This window comes from Balaenoptera borealis (assembly GCF_965194805.1).
Source record: "Balaenoptera borealis genome assembly, chromosome: 14".
NCBI lineage: Eukaryota > Metazoa > Chordata > Mammalia > Artiodactyla > Balaenopteridae > Balaenoptera > Balaenoptera borealis.
In genome coordinates this window covers 2,277,024-2,299,796 of record NC_138875.1, presented here as the reverse complement: position 1 = coordinate 2,299,796, position 22,773 = coordinate 2,277,024, and the positions used below count along the sequence as shown (strand labels likewise).

Below are 22,773 nucleotides of genomic sequence, written 5' to 3'. Positions count from 1 at the left end.
GTGCCTGGTGGCAAATTAACACCCAAATGTTTTGCTTCCATCTTCATTTTAACTTGAAAACTGGCTGCTGGTATTTAATTCTTGACAGATGAGAAACAAACAACAACAAATCAAAAAACCTAAACATTATTTCTATGACTTGAAAACTGTGCTAATGCTAAACTCTTCCATAAAATTCAAGAGGAAGGAATACCTCACAATTCAGTCTATGAGACCAGTATTACTCTGATAGTAAGACCAGAAAAACACATTACAAGGAAAACTACAGACTAATAACCCTCATGAACATAGATGTGAAAGTTCTTAACAAAATTTTAGCAAATCAAACATTCATTCATGATAGAAACTCTCACCATCTAGGGAAAGAAGGGAATGTCCTCAACTATAAAAAACCTATAGCAAAAATATAATTAATGGGGAAAGACTGAATTCTTTCTAATATGAAAGAGGAAAAAAAATTGCTGTTATCATGTCTATCCATTAGTACTAGAACTATTATTAGAGGTTCTAGCCAGTGCAACAAAGCAAGAAAAAGAAAAAAAGGTTCCATATTGGAAAATAAGTAAAATACTTAATTTGTAGAAATCATAATCATTTATTTTAAAAACCCTTGGGAATCTACAGAAAAAGCTAGACTGACTTATAAATAAGTTTAACAAGGTTTCTGGATAAAGAGACAATATTGAAAAATCAATTGAACAATCAAGTTGAAGCTAGATAAACAATATATTTAATAAAACCTCAGAAATATGAAATGGGAGGAATACATTTGACAAAAGATGGGCAAGGCTTGATCACTGGAAACTACAAATTGTAGCAAAGAGAAATTAAAGAAGACTTGAACAAATAAAGATACCGTGGTCATAGATTGGAGGACTTAATATTGTTAAGGTGTGAATTTACTCCAAATCAATCTAAGGATTCAAAGTAATTCTACTCAAAAACTCAGATTTTTTAAAAAAAGAAATTAACAAGCTGATTTTAAAATTCAGGAAATGTCAAAATGACTTAGAATAGGCAAAACAGCTTTGCAAAAGAACAAATTTAGAGAACTTAACACTACTTGGTTTCAAGACTTATTATAAAGCTACAGTATTAAAGACAGTGTAGCGCTGGAGAAAAAACAAGCAAAAAAGTAATAGAGCAGAGTTTAAAATAGACCAATACATATATGATCATTTAATTTTAAACAGTGTTGGCATGGCATTTCAATGGAGAAATGATAATCTTTTAAATAAAAGGTGCTGGAACAACTGGATAGTATATTGAAAAAAATAAAACTCAACCCTTACCTCATACCATATACAAAAATTAACTCAAGATGGAGAAAGACCTAAAAATAAGAGCTAAAACTTCCAGAAGAAAACATAGAAAATCTTAGTGACTTTGGCAAAGTTTCTTAAAAAGGATAAAAGTCATGGAACAATTGGTAGTTTGGACTTCAAAAAAATAAAAACTTATGCTATTCAAAAAACACTGTTAAATGGAAATAAAAAGGCAAGCCACATACTAGGAGAAAATATTGCAAAACATGTATCTGACAAATAAATTATATTTGGAATATTTAAAAAACTCTACAATTTAATAATAAGATGACAGTCCAATTAAACATGGGCAAAAGATTTGGACAGACAGTACCTCGAGGACAATACACGGACGGCAAGGAAGCAGATGACAACGCTCAACACCCTTGGTTATTAACAGAAAGGCAAGTCAACACCACAATGAGATACCGGTACACACCCAGCGGGAAGACTAAAAGTCAAAAGGCTGACCATTCCAGGTGGTGGGGAGGAAGTGACCCAGCTGGAAGGCCATGCATTGTGGGTAGAAATGTAAGACAGTACAACCAGTTTGGAAAACAGTTTAGTAGCTTCTAGAAAAAGATACTACCATATCACCCTGCCATGCCACTCCTAGGTATCTACCCAAGAGAAATGAAAGTATATGTCCATGCCGGGACTTGACACAAATGTTCATAGCAGTTTTATCTGCAATCAGGGCTGGTATGAGGGCAAGGCAAGTGGGCCATTTGCACAAACCTGACAGTGAGCACCTCCTTAAGTTTGCACACAAGGTGCCCTGCTTCTCTCACCCTAGTCCGGATCCTGTTTATAACAGTCAAAACCTGCAAACAATCTAAACCTCCATCTCAGGTGGGTGGTTAGAGAAGCCGTGGTCCCTCCACACACCGAAACACTATTCCGTGCTTATTTCAACAGCGCAAAAAATGGGACAATACAGAGAAGATGAGCATGGTCCCTACACGGGGACGACTGCAATTTTGTGAAGCATTCTGTATTTTTATAAAATAAATAAGTCCTAGGAATGTAACGTAACCATAGTTACTAATGGTAACTATAGTTAGTAATACTGTATTGTATATCTGAAAGTTGCTAAGAGAACAGATCTTAAAAGTTCTCAGCATGAGGAAAAAACTGTAACTGTGTGTGGTGACGGATGTTAACTAGACTTACTGTGATCATTTCACAATATTTACAATTATCAAATCATTATGTCGTACACCTGAAACTAATACAATGTTATATGTCAATCATATCTCAGAACAAAAGGAAAAGAAATAATATTCAGCAATAAAAATTAATCAATTATTGATTCATGCAACAACATGGATAAATTTCAAAACAATTATTCTGAGTGAAAAAAGTTAGACAAAAAGAATACACATTGTATGAATTCCATTTATACAAAATTTTAGAAAATGCAATTAATCTATAGTGACAAAAAGAAGATTAGTGGGTGCCAGGGAAATGAGGAGTAGGAAGTAGGGAGAAGGAAGGAATACAAAGGGGAATAAGGAAGTTTCAGGGGTGATGGGATATATTCACACCTTGTTTGTGCTGATGGTTTCACATCTGTATGTGTCAAACTTATTAAACTTCACTCTTTAGTATGTGCAGTTTATTCTATGTAAATTACATCTAAATAAAGCTGTAAAAAATAAAATGAGGCACAATAAAAACTTAAAGACATTAATCCTTATTGGATCCTGATTGGGAAAACAAATTTCAGGGACAATTGGGAGCATGTGAATATGGACTAGGTATTAACCATATTAGGAGATTATTGGTAATTTTTGTAGGTATAATAATGGTATTGTGGATATGTAAGAAAATTCCAGTATTCTTAGGAGATTCATGCTGAACTATTTAGGGGTAAAATGGGATGTCTACAACTTATTTAAAATAGTTTGGAAAAAAAGAAAGAAAAAAATAAATAGATAAAGCAAATATGGCAAAAATAGTAAAACGCTTGAATCTAGGTGTCAGTATACAGGTGTTCATTTGACTATTCTTTCAACTTTTTGAAAGGTTTGTTTGATAATTTTCTCATTAAAAAGTTGGAAAAATTTACCAAATGGATTTGAAAAAGAATCAAATTACAAGAGATACAACACAATATAACTGAATTATCAAACTCAATGAATAGGTTTAACTGAAGACATGGCAGAAGATAAAATTGGTGAACTGCAAAATAAATCTTAAAAAAGTATCCATAATGCACTACAGAGAGAAAAAAAGGCAGAAAATATGAAAGAAAAGTTAAGAAACATGGCAAATAAAATGAGAAGGCCTATCATAAATCTGGTTGGGATTCCAGGAGAAAGAGAAATTTCACTTATACTTTTCAATGAATTCTTGAAAGTGTAAATAAAAAGGATCCATACTTAGGCATACCATGATGAATCTGCAAGACACGAATGGCTGAGAGAGGCCTTAAAAACTTCCAGTGAAGATGATAACCTCCAAAGAACAAAGACTGATAAGACTCTTCATCACCCATGACAGAAGCCAAGCTAAAAAAGGAACACTTTCAGTGGATTGAAAGAAAATGATTGTCAACCTAGAATTATTTAACCATAAAAAGTACTTTTAAGAATGAGGGCAAAATAAAGTAATTTTCAGGTGAACAAAAAATGAGAGTGTTTGGCACTAGTCATGCTTACTAAGTGAAGTTGTACAGTACGTGTATGAGACAGAGGGAAAGAAATAGCAGATGAAGGTCAGAGATCCAAGGAATGTGGAGGACAAAAAAATTGGAACATGTAGGTATATTTAGACAAATTAGACTAAATAAAATGATATAATAATATCTTCTGAAGCTTAAAAGTAGAATGAAAACACAGAACTACATGGTATATAAATTAGGAGAAGGGTAAAGATACTTATTAACATTCAACTTCTATAAGTATCATCTTGAAGTTTCTAGGGTTCCCTTACAGAATACAGCATATAACTTTCAAATTAGAAAGGGGAAAAAGTAGAACGAGAAAAAAATGTCAATCCAAAAGAAGGCAAGAAAGTAGAGAAAAGTAAACTTAGATGACGGAACAAATTGAAAGCATAAAATAAAATAATAGGCACAAATATTTTTCATACTGTATTTAAAAAATCAACACCAGAAGGCAAGTACAAGACTACTCATAGCAGCATGTTCATTTAAAGACAAAACCATATGACCCAGCAGTGCCACTCCTGGGCATATACCTGGAGAAAACCATAATTCAAAAAGACACATGCACCCCAATGTTCACTGCAGCACTATTTACAATAGCCAGGACATGGAAGCAACCTAAATGTCCATCGACCGAGGAATGGATAAAGAAGATGTGGTATATATATATATATATATATACAATGGAATATTACTCAGCCATAAAAAAGAGCAAAATAATGCCATTTGCAGCAACATGGATGGACCTAGAGATTGCCATACTGAGTGAAGTAAGTCAGACACAGGAAGACAAATATCATATTATATCAGTTACATGTGGAATCTAAAAAAAGGGCACAAATGAACTTATTTACAAAGCAGAAGTAGAGTCACAGATGTAGATAACAAACTTATGGTTACCAGGGGATGGGGGGGAGGGATAAATTGGGAGATTGGGACTGACATATACACACTACTATATAGATATAAAATAGATAACTAATAAGAACCTGCTGTATAGCACAGGGAACTCTACTCAATACTCTGTAATGGCCTATATGGGAAAAGAATCTAAAAAAGAGTGGATATATGTATAACTGATTCACTTTGCTGTACACCTGAAACTAACACAACATTGTAAATCAACTCTACTCCAGTAAGAATTAAAAACAAAACAGAACTTGACATAACCCAAAAGTCCACCATGGACTGAATGAATACCCTATGGCATAGTCTTACAATGAAACAGAACCTGACATAACCCAACAGTCCACCGTGGACTGAATGAATACCCTATGGCATAGTCTTACAATGAAACAGAACCTGACATAACCCAACAGTCCACCGTGGACTGAATGAATACCCTATGGCATAGTCTTACAATGAAATAGAACCTGACATAACCCAACAGTCCACCGTGGACTGAATGAATACCCTATGGCATAGTCTTACAATGAAATAGAACTTGACATAACCCAACAGTCCACCGTGGACTGAATGAATACCCTATGGCATAGTCTTACAATGAAATAGAACCTGACATAACCCAACAGTCCACCGTGGACTGAATGAATACCCTATGGCATAGTCTTACAATGAAATAGAACTTGACATAACCCAACAGTCCACCGTGGACTGAATGAATACCCTATGGCATAGTCTTACAATGAAATAGAACTTGACATAACCCAACAGTCCACCGTGGACTGAATGAATACCCTATGGCATAGTCTTACAATGAAATAGAACCTGACATAACCCAACAGTCCACCGTGGACTGAATGAATACCCTATGGCATAGTCTTACAATGAAACACAACAGTGGAAATAAATGAGCTGCAGCTACATGCATCAGCATCATTGAATCTCACAAACACAATACTGAGCAAAGAAGCAAGCAGCAGAATTTGGAAGAACTTTAAGAAAAAGTTCCAAAGCTGGGCCAACTGACGGAATACTTCATTTATTTAAAGACATCTAAATAGACTGTACAACCATAAAGGCAAGGGGATGATTATTATAGTATCAGGAGAGCAGGTATCTCTAGGGGGAGGATATTCTCAGTCAGGGTCACATACGGAGCTTCCGCGGTGTTGGTCCTGTTTTCTAGCCGTGCCCTGTGTGGTGATTCTGGGGAGGATATGTTTTATGCCCCCTTTTTAAATGTCTGATATAGTCATCAACTTCAAAATGAAAAGGAGGAAAAGAGCAGTCCTCCATGGAAGCTCCTGACACACCCAGGAGGGTGAGTAGAGAAAACCAACCTCTATACCACCTACCAAGGCTGAATCATGAAGAAACAGAAAATTTGGATAAACCAATAACGAGTAAGGAGATTGAAACAGTAATCAAAAACCTCCCACCAAAGAAAAGCCCAAGACTAGATGGTTTCACCAGTAAATTCTACCAAACATTTAAAGAAGAATTAACACCAATCCTTCTCAAACCCTTTCAAAAACTGAAGAGAGGAACACTCCCAAACTCATTTTACAAGGCCAGAATTATCCTGATACCGAAGCCAGATAAAGACACAGCAAAAAAAGAAAACTGTAGGCCAATACCTCTCATGAACATGGATGCAAACATTTTCAACAAAATATCAGCAAACTGATTTCAACAGCACATTAAGAGGCTCATACACCATGATCAAGTAGAATTATTCCTGGGAAGCAATGAAAAACAATAAACGTGATATACCACATTAATAGAAAGATAGAAATCATATGTTCATTTCAACAGATGCACAAAATGCACTTCACAAAATTCAACATCCTTTCGTGATAGAAACTCTCAACAAATTGTGTAGAGAAAGAATGTACCTCAACATAATAAAGGCCATATATGACAAAACCACAGCTAACATCTTACTCATGGTGAAATGTTCAAAGCTTTCCCACTATGATTAGGTACAAGACAAGGGTGCCCACTCTCACCACTTCTATTCAGCATTGCACTGAAAAGTCCTAGAGAGAACAATTAGGCAAGAAAAAGAAATAAAAGTCATCCAAATCAGAAGGGAAGAAGTAAAAATGTCCCTGCAGGTATGTGTAGGTATGCATGTATGGTGAAAAAATAATCCTATGGGGGGTACAGTGGTAGAGGTGCAGCTCTCTTTCATGGATAAAGTGAGAATCTTGTAACTAGTCATGTCTACTTTTCTGCTTGGGCTAAGAAACCTGGAGTTTGATTTTCTATTTGCCTTTTATAAGGATTTTATTAGTTTGGATGCTTACTCACTTTTTCTATTTTTTCCATTGTCCTAATTTCCTCATGTATTTATTTTACCCTGATATAAATTGCTTCAAATCCTTTTCAGAAATAGGGTATACATTCACAAACACATCACCATCATCGAAACTGATTTATAAATGACCAAGGATTCTTATTATCTGCCTCCAATCTATTTTCTCAGCCTTACAAGGTACTCCAGCCCTAACATGCATATGGTAGTACTGTCATATTTTGTCTAAACTTAATGTAGACTTCTGCTTTCATGCAACTAGGAGCATGGGATTAACAGGTAAGCAGATTTGGTTTGGGTCTTGGATTTGCTTACAGGCTATGTAGCCTTAAGCAAATTACTTAACCTCTCTGAATCTCATTTGTAAAAGAGTACCTTGAAGGAATGTTGTACGGATTAGAAGTATTTTATGTAAGGCACTAAAACATACTAAGAAGTTAAAGAACAGGAAATGTTAACTGCTAAATCCCATTTGCCATTCACTGGCTGCCTGAGCATGTTTAGTTTTTTCAGGAATTGGATGTATATAAAGCCCCTAACAGATAAGACTCTTCATTTTAGTTTTTCCTTCTTTACCCTGTTGCCTCCACGTAGAAAACCCTTTACCATCTGTTAGCACCCAACCACTTACTAAGTTTCAGTTAAGAGAGGGGTCTTTTGTATTTATTTTTCTAACTATAATTAATCTTGTCCTTCTCAAGGTTCTCTGTGGATTTTTGACTAGTTTTGTGTTTCTTGCCCCATGGTTCCAAGTTTTTCGGGGAGACAGATTGTCTTGTTAACCTTTGTATTCCCTCATAATACCCTGCGTGTAGTTGGTGGTCATCATTTATGGCTTTGCATTAATTTTTCTGAGGATACTAAGACGATGTTAGACTACTTGCTACTGGCTTTGCTTGACCTCACCTAACACTCTGCCGTCATGTTCCTGTTCGGGTTTTGGGCTAAGTCAGTATGGGCAACAACAACAAAAATAACAGACGGACACATGTGAAATTGTAAATTTTAATGCATTACATCAGAGGATAGGAACATAAGTGACTTCTGGGTGGGTCCTCCTCAGTCCAAGGTCGATGTTTTGGGTAAATTTAGGCTCCCAGTCTTTTTGCCCCTGTGGTTTTCACAGGGATGCTCTCAAAGGCCTTCCGGAAGCAACCCGGGGAGATGGAGCGCTCAGTTTTCCTGGAATTACACGAGCACATACACACACAGGACGCAGACTACGCACGCGGCACAGGAAGGACCCGTGGCTGGGTTGTTTCTTTTACCTGCCTCCACCTGGAAAGCTCCTTCTCACCACCTCTGCACGTTACAAGGACACCTTTCCTACTTACTCTCCCGACGGCCTTACCGGCTGCGTTGACTTCGGCTGCCCAACACCTCGGGAGGCCCCGCCGCTAGGTGACCGCGGCCGCTCGCTCTCCGTCCGCCCAGGCCCGAACGGCCGACCGCGCATGCGCACGGCGCCGCTCCCCGCCCCCACCGCGCGCCCGCGCCCGCGCCCAACGCCCCTAACACGGCCCGCCGGGCCATGGAACCCGCCGAAGTTGGCGCGGTTCGAGCTCTCCCGTTCGCTCGCTTGGGCGCCTTCCCCCCGTGAGGCCCGCGGGCGCTCGGCCGGGGCTCGGCGGCCGCCCGAGCCGCTCCGCCCGCCTCCGCCGCTCGGCCGGGTGCGCGCCGCGCCCCCGCGCCCGGTCCCCGCGCGTGCGCGCTCCGCCGAGTGTATGTGTGTGAGTGTGTGTGCGGCCGAGGGGTGGGCCGCCGCCGCCGCCGCCGCCGCCGACGATGCCGCGGGGCCGCCCCCCGAAGCCCAAGGAGAGCAAGGCGCGCGGCGACACCGGTAAGCGGCCCCGGGCCGGCCGCGCTGTGCCGCTCCGCGCGAATATAGTCCCCTGATGCGGCGCGGGGGGAGCCGGGAGCGGGCCGGGCCGGGGGCGGCGGAGCGGGCCTGGGTCGGGGGCCGGGGGCCAGGCCCGGGCCGGGGTGGGTGCCCCGCCGCCGCCACCGTCGCCACCGCCGCCCGACTGCCGGGTCTCAGGGTGCGGGCGGAATGATACCGGCGCGGCGCGGCCGGCCCCTCCGCCGGGCTGGGCCTACTTTCCTGGGCCGCGCGGGCGGGCGGCGGGGCCGGGGGCGAGGCGCGCGCCGCCGCCCTCCTCTCCTCTCTCCTCACTTCTCTCTTCTCCTCCCCCCCGTTCCTCCTCCCCCCTCCCCACCCCGTCCTCCTCCCCCGTCCTCGGCGTCTTCCTCCCGCTCCCCCGCCCGCCGCCCTCCCGGCCCGGCTGCCTCAGGTCGTGGGAGGCCTTTCTGACGAGAAGGCGCCGGCCCGGTGTGCGTCCCCGGGGGTGGCCCGCGGGGGGCTCGGGAGCGGGTCCCCCCGCGGTGACACGTGGGCCGAGACCGTGCGGGGCTCGCGTCCAGGTGCACCGTCTTCCGGGCCCGGGCTCGGTGGCCTAGCGTCACCCTCCCCTGAGGCTTGGGACCCAGGCGGGCGGGCGCCCCGGGTTTCGGAAGAGAAAGAGGTCGTGTCTGGAAAGGAAGGCCGTTGCGTCCGTTCCATTCTGCCGCTGCGGCGTTTGGGAAGAGAGGGGGAGAGACTAGGTGTCAGCTTAGCGGCGTTGTCAGTGCTCTGACTGCAGTTGCTGAAGTTCACGGGCATGGGAGCCGGGGTGCAGCGCCCGCGAGTTTCCGCGGAAGAGGTGTCGCTGGAGAACAGTCCAGGTGTGCACGTTTGTAGTTGGCTCGTGGCTGCTCAGACTTCTCGTTGGTGGCTGATGGTGTCTGGAAGGAGGTCTTAAAGGCCTCGCTCCCTGATCGGGCCTTATTTTGGTCAGCGTTAATTTTTTTTTCGTCAGTATGATTTACGCAAAAAATAACGTAAAGTGCAGTGTCCCCCAGTTCTTAGTTACTTGGAAGAGGCTTAGGGTAGAGGAAGAACGTGAACTTTACATTGGACTACGGCTGGGACCTCTTCTTCCCCCCGTCTTTCCCGTCTGACCAAACGGCATCACCGTTCACCTGCTTTTTCAGGTCCCCAACTGAAAAATAATTCTTTCCCTTACTCCCCAAGGCGTTTCATAATTTTGTAGCTTCTCCCTCAGAGGCGTGTTTTCAGTCGGCCCTACTCCCTCCCCCTCCAGTGTGACTGCGAGGCGGGCCTCAGTGGGAGCCTGCCGACTGGTCTCCATCACCTGTCAGCCGGAGGCCTCTCTCAAATGTAAATAAGATGGCCACACCCCGGTCCGAACTGTCCGAAGGATCCTTCATCCCTTTAACTTACAGCCCCACTGCTTGCGGGATCCTGATTGATCTGGCCTTCGTCTGCCTCCTTTCTGTTTCCTGGCCCCCAGTCCTTTGTTCCTGGACGAGGCCACGTTTGTTTCTGCCTCAGGGCCTTTGCTGTTCTCTATTCTGAGAATCCACCCCTCGCTCGTTCTGGGCTTCAGCTTCCTGAGAGAGGCCTCCTTGCTCTAGACCTTTCTGAACGTTGCCTTCCCTGCCTTACCCCAGTCATTCTCTACCACAGTGGTTCTCAGAGTTGGTTCATGGACCCCTGGGAGTTCTGGAGACAGTTTCAGGCATCTGCAAGGTAAATACTCTCGTAGTGATAGTAAGTCCGTTGGGCTTTTTCACTTGGTTCACAATTGCACTGATCATACACAGGCCATTAGGGGTGGAACTGCTGACTCTTCAGCAGGAGCCATGGTGGCGACGCCCAACCCTGTGGGGCTGCGCTGTGTTCGTGTATTTCACTCAAAACAACATATTGCAACAGAGAGAAAGCAGAAGCAGATACGAGCATCCACCTGTCTTCTGTTCAAGGAGACCTTGAACAGATGTACAAAAGTGAAAACTCCTCTTACTATTTTTTTGGAGAGTATGTTTTTCACAAAAATATGTATTTATGTTAACATGTAATAGATTTATTTCTCAGTGAATAAGTGTTTTGAAAGTTGCTCAGTTTTAATTTCTAACAGGGCAGTTGTCAGTAGGTCTAACCTGTAGAAAGTTAAGGTCTTGGGGTCCTCAGTGATGTTTAAGAATATAAAGGGGTTCTGAAACCAAAAGGTTTGGGGACTGTTGCTCTAACAGTTTACGATTTTGATGTTTCTCATAATCTGAAATTATTTTGTTTTTCTGTGTCACTGATTATGAATTTTATTCTAAGAAAAACGTGGAAGGTAGGAGGTGGGGATTTTTACACAACACCTATATTTCCCCTGTATTTTTATAGGGGAAATGAGGCTCAGAGAGGTTAAGTGATAGGGAAGGTCTACCCAGCTAGTAAGTGTCAGAGTTGGATTTGAATCTACCTTTGAGTCCAAAGGGTCCATTGCGTTGCTCTGCCTTCATAACTATAAAGCCCTACATGTGGGTTAATTCATTTATTCAGCTAGCATTTTGAAGCACTTCTTGTCATAGGTGGGCACGGTGCTAGGGGCTGAGGGTGCAGGGTTTAAGAAGAGAGACGAGGTCTCTGCCTTGGGTCTCAGGACAGTGTGTGTCCTCTGATGGCAGGAACACTGTTTATGGCAGCAGATAACAGGCACTGGTGGTCTAGGCTTCCCAAGGAAAATGATGTCAAAACTGGAACCCCCAGAAATGAGGAGGAGGCCTGCTCAAAAACATTTCCTTTTTTGTTTTTAATGCAACTTAGCAAAGTGATTGTTATACATATATTCTTTTCCATTATAGGTTATTATAAGATATCGAGTGGAGTTCCCTGTGCTATACAGTTAGGTCCTTGTTGTTTATCTGTTTTGTATATAGTAGTGTGAATATGTTAATCTCAAACTCCTAGTTTATCTCTCCCCCTCACCCCCAATCCCCTTTGGTAACCATAAGTTTGTTTTGTATGTATGTGAGTCTATTTCTGTTTTGTAAATGAGTTCATTTGCATCATTTTTTTTTTTAGATTCTACATATAGATGATATCATGTGATATTTGTCTTTCTCTAACTTAACTTCACTTAGTATGATAATCTCTTGGTGCATCCACGTTGCTGCAGATGGCATTCTTTCATTCTTTTTTTGTGTGTGTGTGGCTGAGTAATATTCCGTTGTATATATGCATCACATCTTCTTTATCGGTTCCTCTGTCGATGGACATTTAGGTTGCTTCCATGTCCTGGCTATCGTAAATAGAACTGCTGTGAACATTGGGGTGCATGTATCTTTTCGAATTAGAGTTTCTCTGGATACATGCCCAGAAGTGGGATTGCAGGATCATATAGCAACTCTATTTTTAGTTTTCTAAGAAACCTCCATACTGTTCTCCATAGGGGCTGTATCAATTTACATTCCCACCAGCAGTGCAGGAGGGTTCCCTTCTCTCCACACCCTCTCCAGCATCTGTTATTTGTAGACTTTTTGATGATGGCCGTTCTGACTGGTGTGAGGTGATACCTCATTGTAGTTTCGATTTGCATTTCTCTAATCAGCGATATTGAGCATCTTTTCATGTGCCTGTTGGCTGTCTCTGGGTCTTCTTTGGAGAAATGTCTATTTAGGTCTTCTGACCATTTTTTGATTGGGTTGTATGTTTTTTTGATATTAAGCTGTATGAGCTGTTTGTATATTTTGGAGATTAATCCCTTGTCAGTAGCATAAAAACGTTTCTTAAAGTAATAATTAGCTTTAGGACATAAGTAAAGAAGTAAGCCTCATCTATTACATAAATTGATGGGGGAACGTTTGTCGAGCACTTGCCTTTGTGCCTGGCACTGTCCTGGGAATATAAAGATGAGTGAGATAGGATTTTTTTATCATTGTTATTTTAGTTTACTCTTAATAAGCCATAATGTGATCTTGCATGGAAACTACATTTTGGGATCTTGTATGGCTTCCGTTTTTCCAATAGAATGGTGCAAACCTTTTCTCCCTAGCTTGAACCTTTAGTTGGCCTCCTGCTAAGTTTCTGTTTTCTGTTGAAGGGATATTTGTAATACCTCATTTCCAGAGAGCTGAGACAGGCAGACCTTGAGCCAAACGAATAAACAATTCCTTTCTTGCTCAGATTACCAATTCAGGCCATTTTAGATTTTCTCCCATGAATTCAGGAGCTCTGTAATCTTCCTTCAAGGGGAGGAGACTGCTGGCATAGCTAACAGACGTGGAGCTTGAACTTCTTACAGGCCAGCAGGGGAAGTGCTCTGAGGCTTTGAGGGGACTCTGCTTCCCTGGTAAAACTAGGTGTCATTGGTGGGTAACGGTTAAGGAGAGATAGATTCTGCTTAAAATAATTACTTTCTATCAATATCAGGTATTGAAGGATGAAAAGATTTCTTCAGAAAGGAGCAACCTGTACTCTCCATAATCGAACTTTTTAGGTAGACAGAAACTTGGAGTATTTAGTATTTTGAAGAAAGTGTGATTAGATAAGACACAAAATCTAAAGATTTTATGATCCTGGCATCAAGTAGTGAGTTAACATGGGTTCAAAATCTTGGTCTTTGACACAAACCTAGCCTGGGAAAACCATAGTAAACCTAATTCTTCGTTAGGTAGAGTCAATTCAGCAGTTTTAAAATGCTTAATGTATATTAGCGTTTTTACATTGTCTCCATACGCAAAGACAGTGCTCAAGGAATTAGCAATATTTTTCAAACTTCTTTTTTGTGGTAGAACTCTCTCACGTGAAATACCGCAGCAAGGCCTCGGGTGGTGGCGTTCACCCTTGGAGCGCGTTATGGGGTCATGTGGGGAGCTTTTAAAGCTCTCGATGACCGGGCCTCATCCAGTGACATCCGAGCCTCTGGGTGCATCACGGCTCTTAAAGCTCACAGGAGACTCCACTGTGTGGTCAAGGCTGAGGCCACTCTGCTCGGAAGGAGGGAGGGAGGGAGGCTGGGTGCCTTCCCTAGCACTTCTCTCAGCGAACGTGAAACCTGTTGCTTTTCTGGGTTAAGATGAAAAATGTATGTAATCTAATAAACTGCAGAAACAGACTGTGCTCTCTTAATACCTCAATTCTTTAACTGAATTCAAAACCTCAGACACTAATGCAAGCTAGCGAGGCGGTTAAAGGTAGTGGGTGATAGCAGTTAATAGCTGGCTCTGGGGTTTCGCAGAATTAGAGTCCCTGTTTCTTCCACAGGGGCAGGCTCCTACTTTGCTCCATTTAATTGTTGCCATAGCTAATGATTTTTTTTCAGGAGAAGCCAGAAATGTGTTTTTTGAAACCCCTTTATTATTGTATTTGGGTGCCTAATTTAATTGAATAGAACATCTATGTAGAAAAGTGTGTAGATTTTAAGTGAAAAGCTTCATGAATTTCCATATGTAGCCAGAACATTAGCAGTACCTTAAAAGTTCCCATCGTTCTATTACCTGCTCACCCCCACTGTCCTCTTTTGATACCGTAGGTTAGGTTTAGCTGTTTTTGAACTAAATTGAGTTCATAGTATGTACCCTTTTGTTTCTGGCTTCATTCATTCAGTATTTGTTTTTATGAGATTATCCTTGTTATTATATAGCAGAAATTTGTTCATTTTTCGTAGTTATATAGTATTCTGTTATATGAACATACTATCATTTAATTTATCCTGTCTACTATAGATATTTGGGTTGTTTCCAGTTTTGGGTTATTACAAATAAGTGCTGCTAGGAACTTTTATGCATTTCTGGGTCATGGTGGGCAATGGTGAGTGATTGTACCAGTTGACTCTCCCACCAGCAGGGGATTAACCTTCCATTTGCTCTGTAGTCTTTGTCTTTGCACTTGGCATTGTCTGTCCTTTTAATATCTTAGCCCTCCTGGTATGTGTAGTGTTATCTCATTTTGATTTTTAATTTGCAGTTCTGTGCTAATAAGGTTTTTATGTTTATTAACCATTTGTTCTCTTTCGTGAAGCTCTTGTTTAAGTCTTTTCCCATTTTCCTACTGAGTTGAATGTTTGTTTGTCTTTAGTTAGTAGACTTTTTAGAGCAGTTTTTAGGCTTGCTCAGAGTTCAGCCGATAGTTTGGAGTTCCTGTATACTATGCTCCTTATTTTTCTCCTCACAGCCTCCCATTATTAACATCTTGTTTTGGTGAATGAACCAATCTTGATTCATTATTATAAATAAAGTCTATAGTTTACATTAGGATTCACTGTCTTCATAGTTTTGCCTGCTCCAGAACGGCGTATAGTTGGAATCATATAGTATGTAGCCTTTTCAGACTGGCTTTTACTAAGCAGTGTGCATTTTAGATTTCTCCATGTCTCTTGATGCCTTGATATAGCTCATTTCTTTTTATTGCTGAATAATATTCATTATATGGACGTACCACAGTATATTTGTTTACATTTTGAAGGACATCTTGGTTGCTTCCAGTCTTTGGTAATTATGAATAAAATTGGTGTAAACATTCATGTGCAGGTTTTTGTGAGGGCATAAGATTTTAGCTCATTTGAGTAAATGCCAAGAAGCATGATTGCTAGATCAAACGGTAAGACTATAAACAGCTTTGTGAGAAATTGCCAAACTTCTCCACAGTGGCTGCACCATTTTGTGTTCTCACAAGCAATGAATGGGAGTTCCTGTTGTTCTACATCCTTGTCAGCATTTGGTATTGTTGATTATTTTGGATTTTTAGCCCTTCTAATAGGTGTGTGTTATTGGGTATCTCATTGTTTTAATTTGCATTTCCCTTATGACTTATGATATTGAGCATCTTTTCATATGCTTGTCATCTATATATTTTTGGTGAAGAGTTAACATGTATTTTTATTATTGATCCATAGGAGTTCTTTATGTATACTGCATATGAGTTCTTTGTACTTTCGTGTTCACTCTTTCAAGGATAATCTTTTCATGAAAGAAGTTTTTAACCTTAATGTTGTCCAATTTATCAGTCCTTTCCTTTACGCATAGTACTTTTGGGACCTGTTTAAGGAATTTTTGACAATTATAATCATGAAGACATTTTCCTATGTTTTCATCTAGAAGCTTTATTGTTTTACTTCTCACCTTTAGATTGATACACCAACCGAAGTTGATTTTTGTTTATGGTGGAAAGGTCAAGACTTTTTACATGTGGATGTCTAATTAATCTGCCCTATTTATTGAAAAGATCATTCTTTGTTGTACTGTAGTATCACCTTTCTTGTAAATCAGGTGACTATGGAGGTGAAGAATTGTTTTTGCATTCAGTTCTCTTCCATTGTTTTTTGGTTTCTGCCTATTCAATTTCTTATTGTCTTAATTACTTTTAGTCCAAGTTTTGGTATCTGGTAGTGTAAATGTAAGTCCTCTACTTTGGTTTTCATTTTCATGGTTATCCTGATAATTTTTGGTATTTCTCAGTTTCATCTAGATTTTATTTTTTTAATTTTTTTTAAATATGATTTGAGAGGTTTTAAAAAATATTTATTTATTTATTTAGGCTGTGCCGGGTCTTAGCTGCGGCATGCGGGATCTTTTAATTGCAGCATGCGGGCTTCTTAGTTGTGGCATGTGAACTCTTAGTTGCAGCATGCATGTGGGATCTAGTTCCCCGAGCAGCAATCGAACAAGGGCCCCCTGCGTTGGGAGCACGGAGTCTTACACACTGGACCACCTGGGAAGTCCCTCATCTAGATTTTAGAATCAGCTTGTCAGTTCCGTAATGATTAATGACACTGAGCATCTCTTCATGTACTTGTTGGCCATTTGTGTATCTTTGGAGAAATGTCTGTTCAAATCCTTTGTTCATTTTTTAATTGGGTTGTTTGTTTTTTGTGGCTTTTGTAAGAATTCTTTATATATTCTGGATACTAGGCCCTTATCAGATATATGACTTACAAATATTTTATCCCATTCTGTAGCTTGTCTTTTTACTTTCTTGATAGCATCCTTTGATGCACAAAGGTTTTAAATTTTGATGAAGTCCAATTTATCTACTTTTTCTTTGGTGTCATATTTAAGAAACTATCGCCACTCCACAGTCATTAAGCTTTTTCCTTTTGTCTTCTTCTGAGAGTTTTATAGCTTTAGTTCTTAAATTGATGTCTTTGATCCACTGTGAGCTATTTTTTGTGTGTGGTGTGGAGTGAGGGTCCACCTTCATTCTTTTGCACGTGGATATCCACTTGTCCCAGAACCATTCGCTGAAGAGACTGCTCTTTCAGTGAATGGTCTTGGCCCCCTTGTTGAAAAATCAGTTCGCGATGGAAGTATGGGTTTGTTTCTGGACTCTCAGTTCTATTCCATTGGTCTGTATGTCTATCCATGTGCTAGTACCTCATACTAAATTTCACGTATACTTTATACTAAGACATTTTAAAATAAATACATAGCCAGTAAAATTGTGAGTTCTTCTTGTGCTGCCTAAAATCACCTCACAGACTGCTGGTGGTACACTTGTCACGCTTAGAAAACACTATCTCTGCACATTTTTAGGAAATATGTAATTGCTAATCATTGTGTAGCAAACCAAGGCCCTGATGCTCATTGTTGCATTTATTGAAAATGCTTGGCAGAAAGCCTTTAGTGGGTGGGGTAAGAAGACGTGGAGTGAAGTACATAGGTATTGGGCAGAATGGTGAAATACAGAGATAGCTGCCTTTATTGTATTAATTTTCTGAAAATTATTATTTAGGGGAATGTCCAGTCTTTCTATCCCATGACTAAGACAAAGGTCTTAGTTTTAAGGAGATTATGCCTAAGTAAATATTAAGGCTATTTATTGTAGAAGGTAAAGCATGGTGTATGTCAGCCCTTTATGCCTTTATCACTCCGGGACGCCCCTGGGGTGCCACGGAGCTTGGAGGGTAACAGACATTGCAGGGATTGCAGTAGTGCTGGCTGGCTGGTATGGAACCCCGGTTTACCCTCTGGGGCAGGGGTAGCAGGCTTCTTCTGTAGGGCCAGATGGTAAATGTTTTAGACTTTGTGGGTGTTAAGGTCTCTGCTGTAACTCTGAATTGCTGTCGCAGCCCCAAAACTGCCACAGTAATACGTAAGCCAGAGAGCGTGGCTGTGTTCCATGAGACTCTGCTTACCAGAAAGGCTAGACCCTAGTTAGTTGACCCCAGTCTGGAAGAAAAAACAGGAATAAAAAGGAAAGCTGCATATTATAGCACTTTACTTTGGGGTAAGCCTTCTATTGATATATAACATACAGAGAAGAATAGAAATTATGTTCAGTTCAGTGAATTTTCACAGCAAGAACTTTCTCATATAATCAGCACCCAGCTTATATGAGTTATATTAATAATTCATATAAGTATTTATATAGTTTCTTAGATTAAGAAATGGGACGTTAACAGCACCCTAGAAATCCCCATTATGCTCCATCCAATCAGTACCCTCGTGAGACTAACCACTGTCCTGATATCTCACAGCCTAGATTAGTTTTGCCCATTTATTGAACTTTATAAGGTGAAATCATATGGAATGTTTTCTCATGTCTGACTTCTTTGGGTCAGTTTTCACTCTTTCTAGCAGTATATGAAACTTCCAGTCGCTCCATATCCTCATAAATCCTTGGTTTTGTCTGTCTTTAATTTTAACCATCCTCTTGGGTGTGCATTTTACCTCTTTAAAAAGTATTTTTCCTTTGGATCTTCACAACAACCCTGTTGAGTAGGCAACACGGAAATCACGCTCATCTTTGAACTGAGCGGTCATCTGGGTTGCAGAGACCCCCTCGCTAACCGTCGGCAGGACTGAGACCGCTCTTGAGACTTCACTGTCTCCCTGGTCTGTGACCTGTGACCCATATTTTAATCTGTAGATACCTCTGTATTCAGATACATACATTAATAATAGCATGTAAGGCGCATGCATATTTTATTGGAAATTGGGACTGCTTCTCGGAATGAACTCTCCACAGTTCTCCATGGCACTGTCTAGCTCTGCTTATCGCTGTTGCGGTGCCGCCATAAATTGTATGTTTGTGGAGATGAAAAACAGAATAGTGACAGCAAACAGATCAACAAGAAATTATCCTACATATGTATAGAAAATTAATTTTTTGCAGTGTCAAAAGAAGCATTATACTCAGCAATGCACTGCTGGATCATTCTCAGAAAAGCTCTGTTATGTTCAGACCTTGAGCCTAGAATTCTGTGTTTTAGCCAGAAGGTGAGGCTATAGATAACTAGGGTTTTACTTTGTTATAATTTTAACATACTTAGTTTTGTTAAATTTGGATAATGTATGTGTAAGTCTGAATGTACATCTACATGAGTTTAAAGTCTTTAAAAATAAAAATTTATAGGTGATAAAAGCAAATATGTGAAAGAGGGTTGATATTCCTTTTAAAAATAATAAGAGAAAATACAGTCAACTGAGGCATGAAAAGAAGACGTCACACATACAGATACTGCCAGAACAGGCATTGGAAGCACATCTGAGTAAAGCTGGACTTGTTCCTGGGAAGCCTTGGCTGTAAGAATAGGAGCAACCTGGCCCTGTTAGGGACTGTTCATGAGTTTCTGACCAACTATTTATCTTTAACTGTCACGGATATATTTCATATCGTTTACCATGGCACCAGTACCAGTGTTTTGTCTCATTGAAACTACTCATGGTTTTGACAACTAGGGACTGTGGCTTGGCTCTCAGTTGAATATATTTTACCCTGAAAGAACATAAACAGGCTTAGGCTTACAATTGGTATGAGATGCTGTTGATAAAATCCAAGTTCATCTGCTGTTTTTGCACTAGGCACAGGGTAGAAAGTGGGGTCTCATCTCAGACACCATGACCTTAAGAGTCGTGGAAGCATGCTTAATTACAAGCTGAAAATTACTCCTAGTTCTGTCACTGGCTAATTGTGTGAGTTTTGACCAAGCAGCTTAACTTCTCTGGGGTCTTGTTTTCCTTAGCTATAAAACAAGGGTATGGACTATATAACTCACCTTTTCCCCCAAGTAAATTTTATTTCTTACTTTTTAATTTAAATCTTTTTGAATAGCTAATACATTATAATGTTTCAGAATTTAAAAATAAGGAAGTTCCATTTCCCAGCTCCATTCCCTAGTCAGATAGTTGCCTTTTATATGGGCAACTGATGCTATATTTTTTTTTCTGTAGTTTTACAGGGATATTTTATGCACATGTAAGCAAATGCATGGTATATCTCTGCCCCTTCCTTTCTTTTTTAAAGAAATGGTAGCATCTAGAACATACTGCTTTTTCCGTGGTCTGTATTTTGAGGATCACTTTTCCATATGAGTATACTTCATTTCCAAATGAGTACCTACTTAATGGTATAAATAAACGCATTTGAATAGATAACAGGTAAAATTCAAAAAGTACAAGGGTCTTTCCTGACACTACCCACCTCTCTCGGTGCAGCCACTTTTGAGTTGACGTATGTTTGTTCTTTCCTAGAAGAAAGCAGATGCTTATGGCTGGTGCTGTTAACCCAGAGTATTTGGTTTTCTGAGAGAGATTCTACAAAGAAAATAACGTAGGTGCATTTCACCTGGCTCTTAGGAGCCACCAAATGGCTAAAGTATACAGTTGGCCCTTGAACAACAGGGGTCTGAACCGCATGGGTCCACTTACACGTGGATTGTCTTCTGTAGTGAATACTACAGTACCACACATTTGTGGTGCGTTGGATCTGTAGATTCGGAGGAACTGTGGAGATGGACGGCCAACTGTAAGTTTCTTGGATTTTTGCCTGTTGGAGGATCTGTGCCCAACCCCTGCGGTGTTCAGGGGTCAATAGTATATGTACAAAATAAGAACAGTTAGTGCATATATAACAAGCTGGAAGAATATTAAAGCAAAGTTAGGTAATTTCGAGGTGGAGCGCATGAGTCAGTGAGGCTAAAAGTAGAAGTAGACATTCTGGTCTTGGAGCCTCAAACAGCTGGGAAGAGACCCAAAAAGTCATTAGCTTGTGTCTTATCTCCACATGTTTAGCAAATATTTGTTAGGCACACATTCTATGCCAGGCCTCATATGATGCTTTGGAGATACAGGGACAAAGCAGACATACAACATACAGAGAAGAATAGAAATTATGTTCAGTTCGGTGAATTTTCACGAGAACTTTCTCATATAATCATCACCCAGATTATATGGGTTATATTAATAATTCATATAATTATTTATATAATTTCTTAGATTAAGAAATGGGACGTTAACAGCAGCCTAGAAATCCCCATCATGCTCCATCCAATCAGCACCCTCGTGAGACTACCCACTGTCCTGAAATCTCACAGCCTACATTAGTTTTGCCCATTTCACTTCAGAGTTTTACCTAAAAAAGCTCAGCTGTGCTAAAACCTGAATGTTGACAAGTGTGGGAGGAGCAGTAGAAAATGGGAGAAAAGAAAGTAGAAAGGAATTTAAAAAAAAGTAGAAATGAGGGGAAAGAATGGTGGAGATGAGGCAAGGTGGTACCGATTTGAAGTAGGGGGGATGACTGTCAGACTTCCCAGAGGCCTGCTTGGTGACTTCAGAGAGCATTGTGGTGTCAGAGGGTGACAGAGTGGGAGCAGGTGGTTGATGGTTACAGAGCTGGGTTCTTGGAGGAATGTAGGGAATGATGGACAGAGGGAAGTGAGGCTAGTGCCTGTTAAGGGCAGAGGATGGGGAGCGCAACTCTATTTTGGAACGATTTTTATTCAAAACAAAATAAAAACAGGTTAAAAGTTTGGGGTTTAGTTACTTTAGAAATTGAAAATGCCTCATCAGGATTTATGGGTAGCTGAGATCTTAAACGCACAGTGCTTAAGAGTTTCAGTCAAGAGATGCGAATTTGAGTTAAATCCCCGAATGCTATAAATTCAGTAGGTTTTGCTGGAACTTGGTGTCATATCGTAGGTATTTTGCGCAGAAGAAATGCACCTAGGTTCTTCCGACCTAGGGGATGTGGACAACCTTTGCCGTGCAGATAAGCTGGCCGGCCTGACCTGCTGGGCCCGTCTGGGAAGAGCAGTTTGAAAGCCAGCTCATCTGGTCCCCGCCGTTACATGCCAGGCCTGCCTGCGGGTAGTTCCCATGGGAGAGCGCGGTCTGGAGTGATGGGTAGGGTACTGAGTAGCAAGGACGAGCATTAAAGAGGTGGCCGTGCTCCGAGACGGTTGATAGGCTTTTGTCCCCATAGCACCAGGAAGCGTCATCTTGTTTGATCTGCACAACTCTGTGATAGGCTTTATCATTTTGGGGTGGTAGAGACACAACTATTATTGTATACTGTTTAGAATCTCTACGTAAAGAGTTAAACTGATTTTGAAACTGGTCTTCAAGTTTTTCTCAAGGAAGCAAAGGTGCTCAATTTCTGATCTTTGTAAACCGGTTATTGTTTAATTTTGATAGTGAAGTGGAGTTCCTGGTGGCAGGAAGGGTGAGCAGTTGCGGAGAGCGGTGGGCCCGTCTGTGTGTGAGGGGACGTGTGTATGGGGACAGTCTGGGTCCTGCCTGGGGTCCTACCTCCTGAGGCCTCCTTGCACCAGTGAGATCTCCTGACGATTCCTCCCCGTCCTCTCGGAGGGCAGAAGCACATAGGTGAAAAGTACTGTTCTGGATGAGCTGTTAGATTTGAGCCCTGCCAGATGCAGTGGCTCTGTGCTTACTCCCATTCTGTCTGGGGAAGCAGTAGGAATATGTGCGGCCCAGCGTCTCGTGTGAAGTTGTAGCTGCCTCTTAAAAAG

At 41.0% G+C, this 22,773-nt stretch overlaps 1 protein-coding gene and 1 long non-coding RNA gene across 16 annotated transcripts in view; one reads left to right on the top strand and one right to left on the bottom strand.

Moving 5' to 3' along the window:
* Window positions 1–8,186: 8,186 nt before the first annotated feature.
* On the bottom strand, window positions 8,187–8,640 carry LOC309611159. The gene is made up of 2 exons (XR_014234364.1): window positions 8,547–8,640; window positions 8,187–8,377 (listed from the first exon to the last, which is right to left on the bottom strand). It is a non-coding gene; the product is annotated as an uncharacterized lncRNA (long non-coding RNA).
* Window positions 8,641–8,891: 251 nt separating this feature from the next.
* The window catches only part of ZNF236 (zinc finger protein 236), a 104,271-nt gene continuing 90,389 nt past the window's right edge, over window positions 8,892–22,773 (top strand). For 9 of the 15 annotated variants that reach the window (XR_014234363.1, XM_082355150.1, XM_082355141.1 and 6 more), the window contains exons 1-2: window positions 9,535–9,916; window positions 10,722–10,784. Coding sequence is in view for 13 of the 15 variants with exons in the window: in XM_082355150.1 (XP_082211276.1) it covers window positions 9,853–9,916; window positions 10,722–10,784 (127 nt within the window). In the remaining 2 variants the exon portion in view is untranslated. Of the gene's footprint in view, window positions 9,036–9,534; window positions 9,917–10,721; window positions 10,785–22,773 lie in introns of those variants that run through there. The other 6 variants (XM_082355152.1, XM_082355147.1, XM_082355153.1 and 3 more) reach the window with 5 other exon arrangements.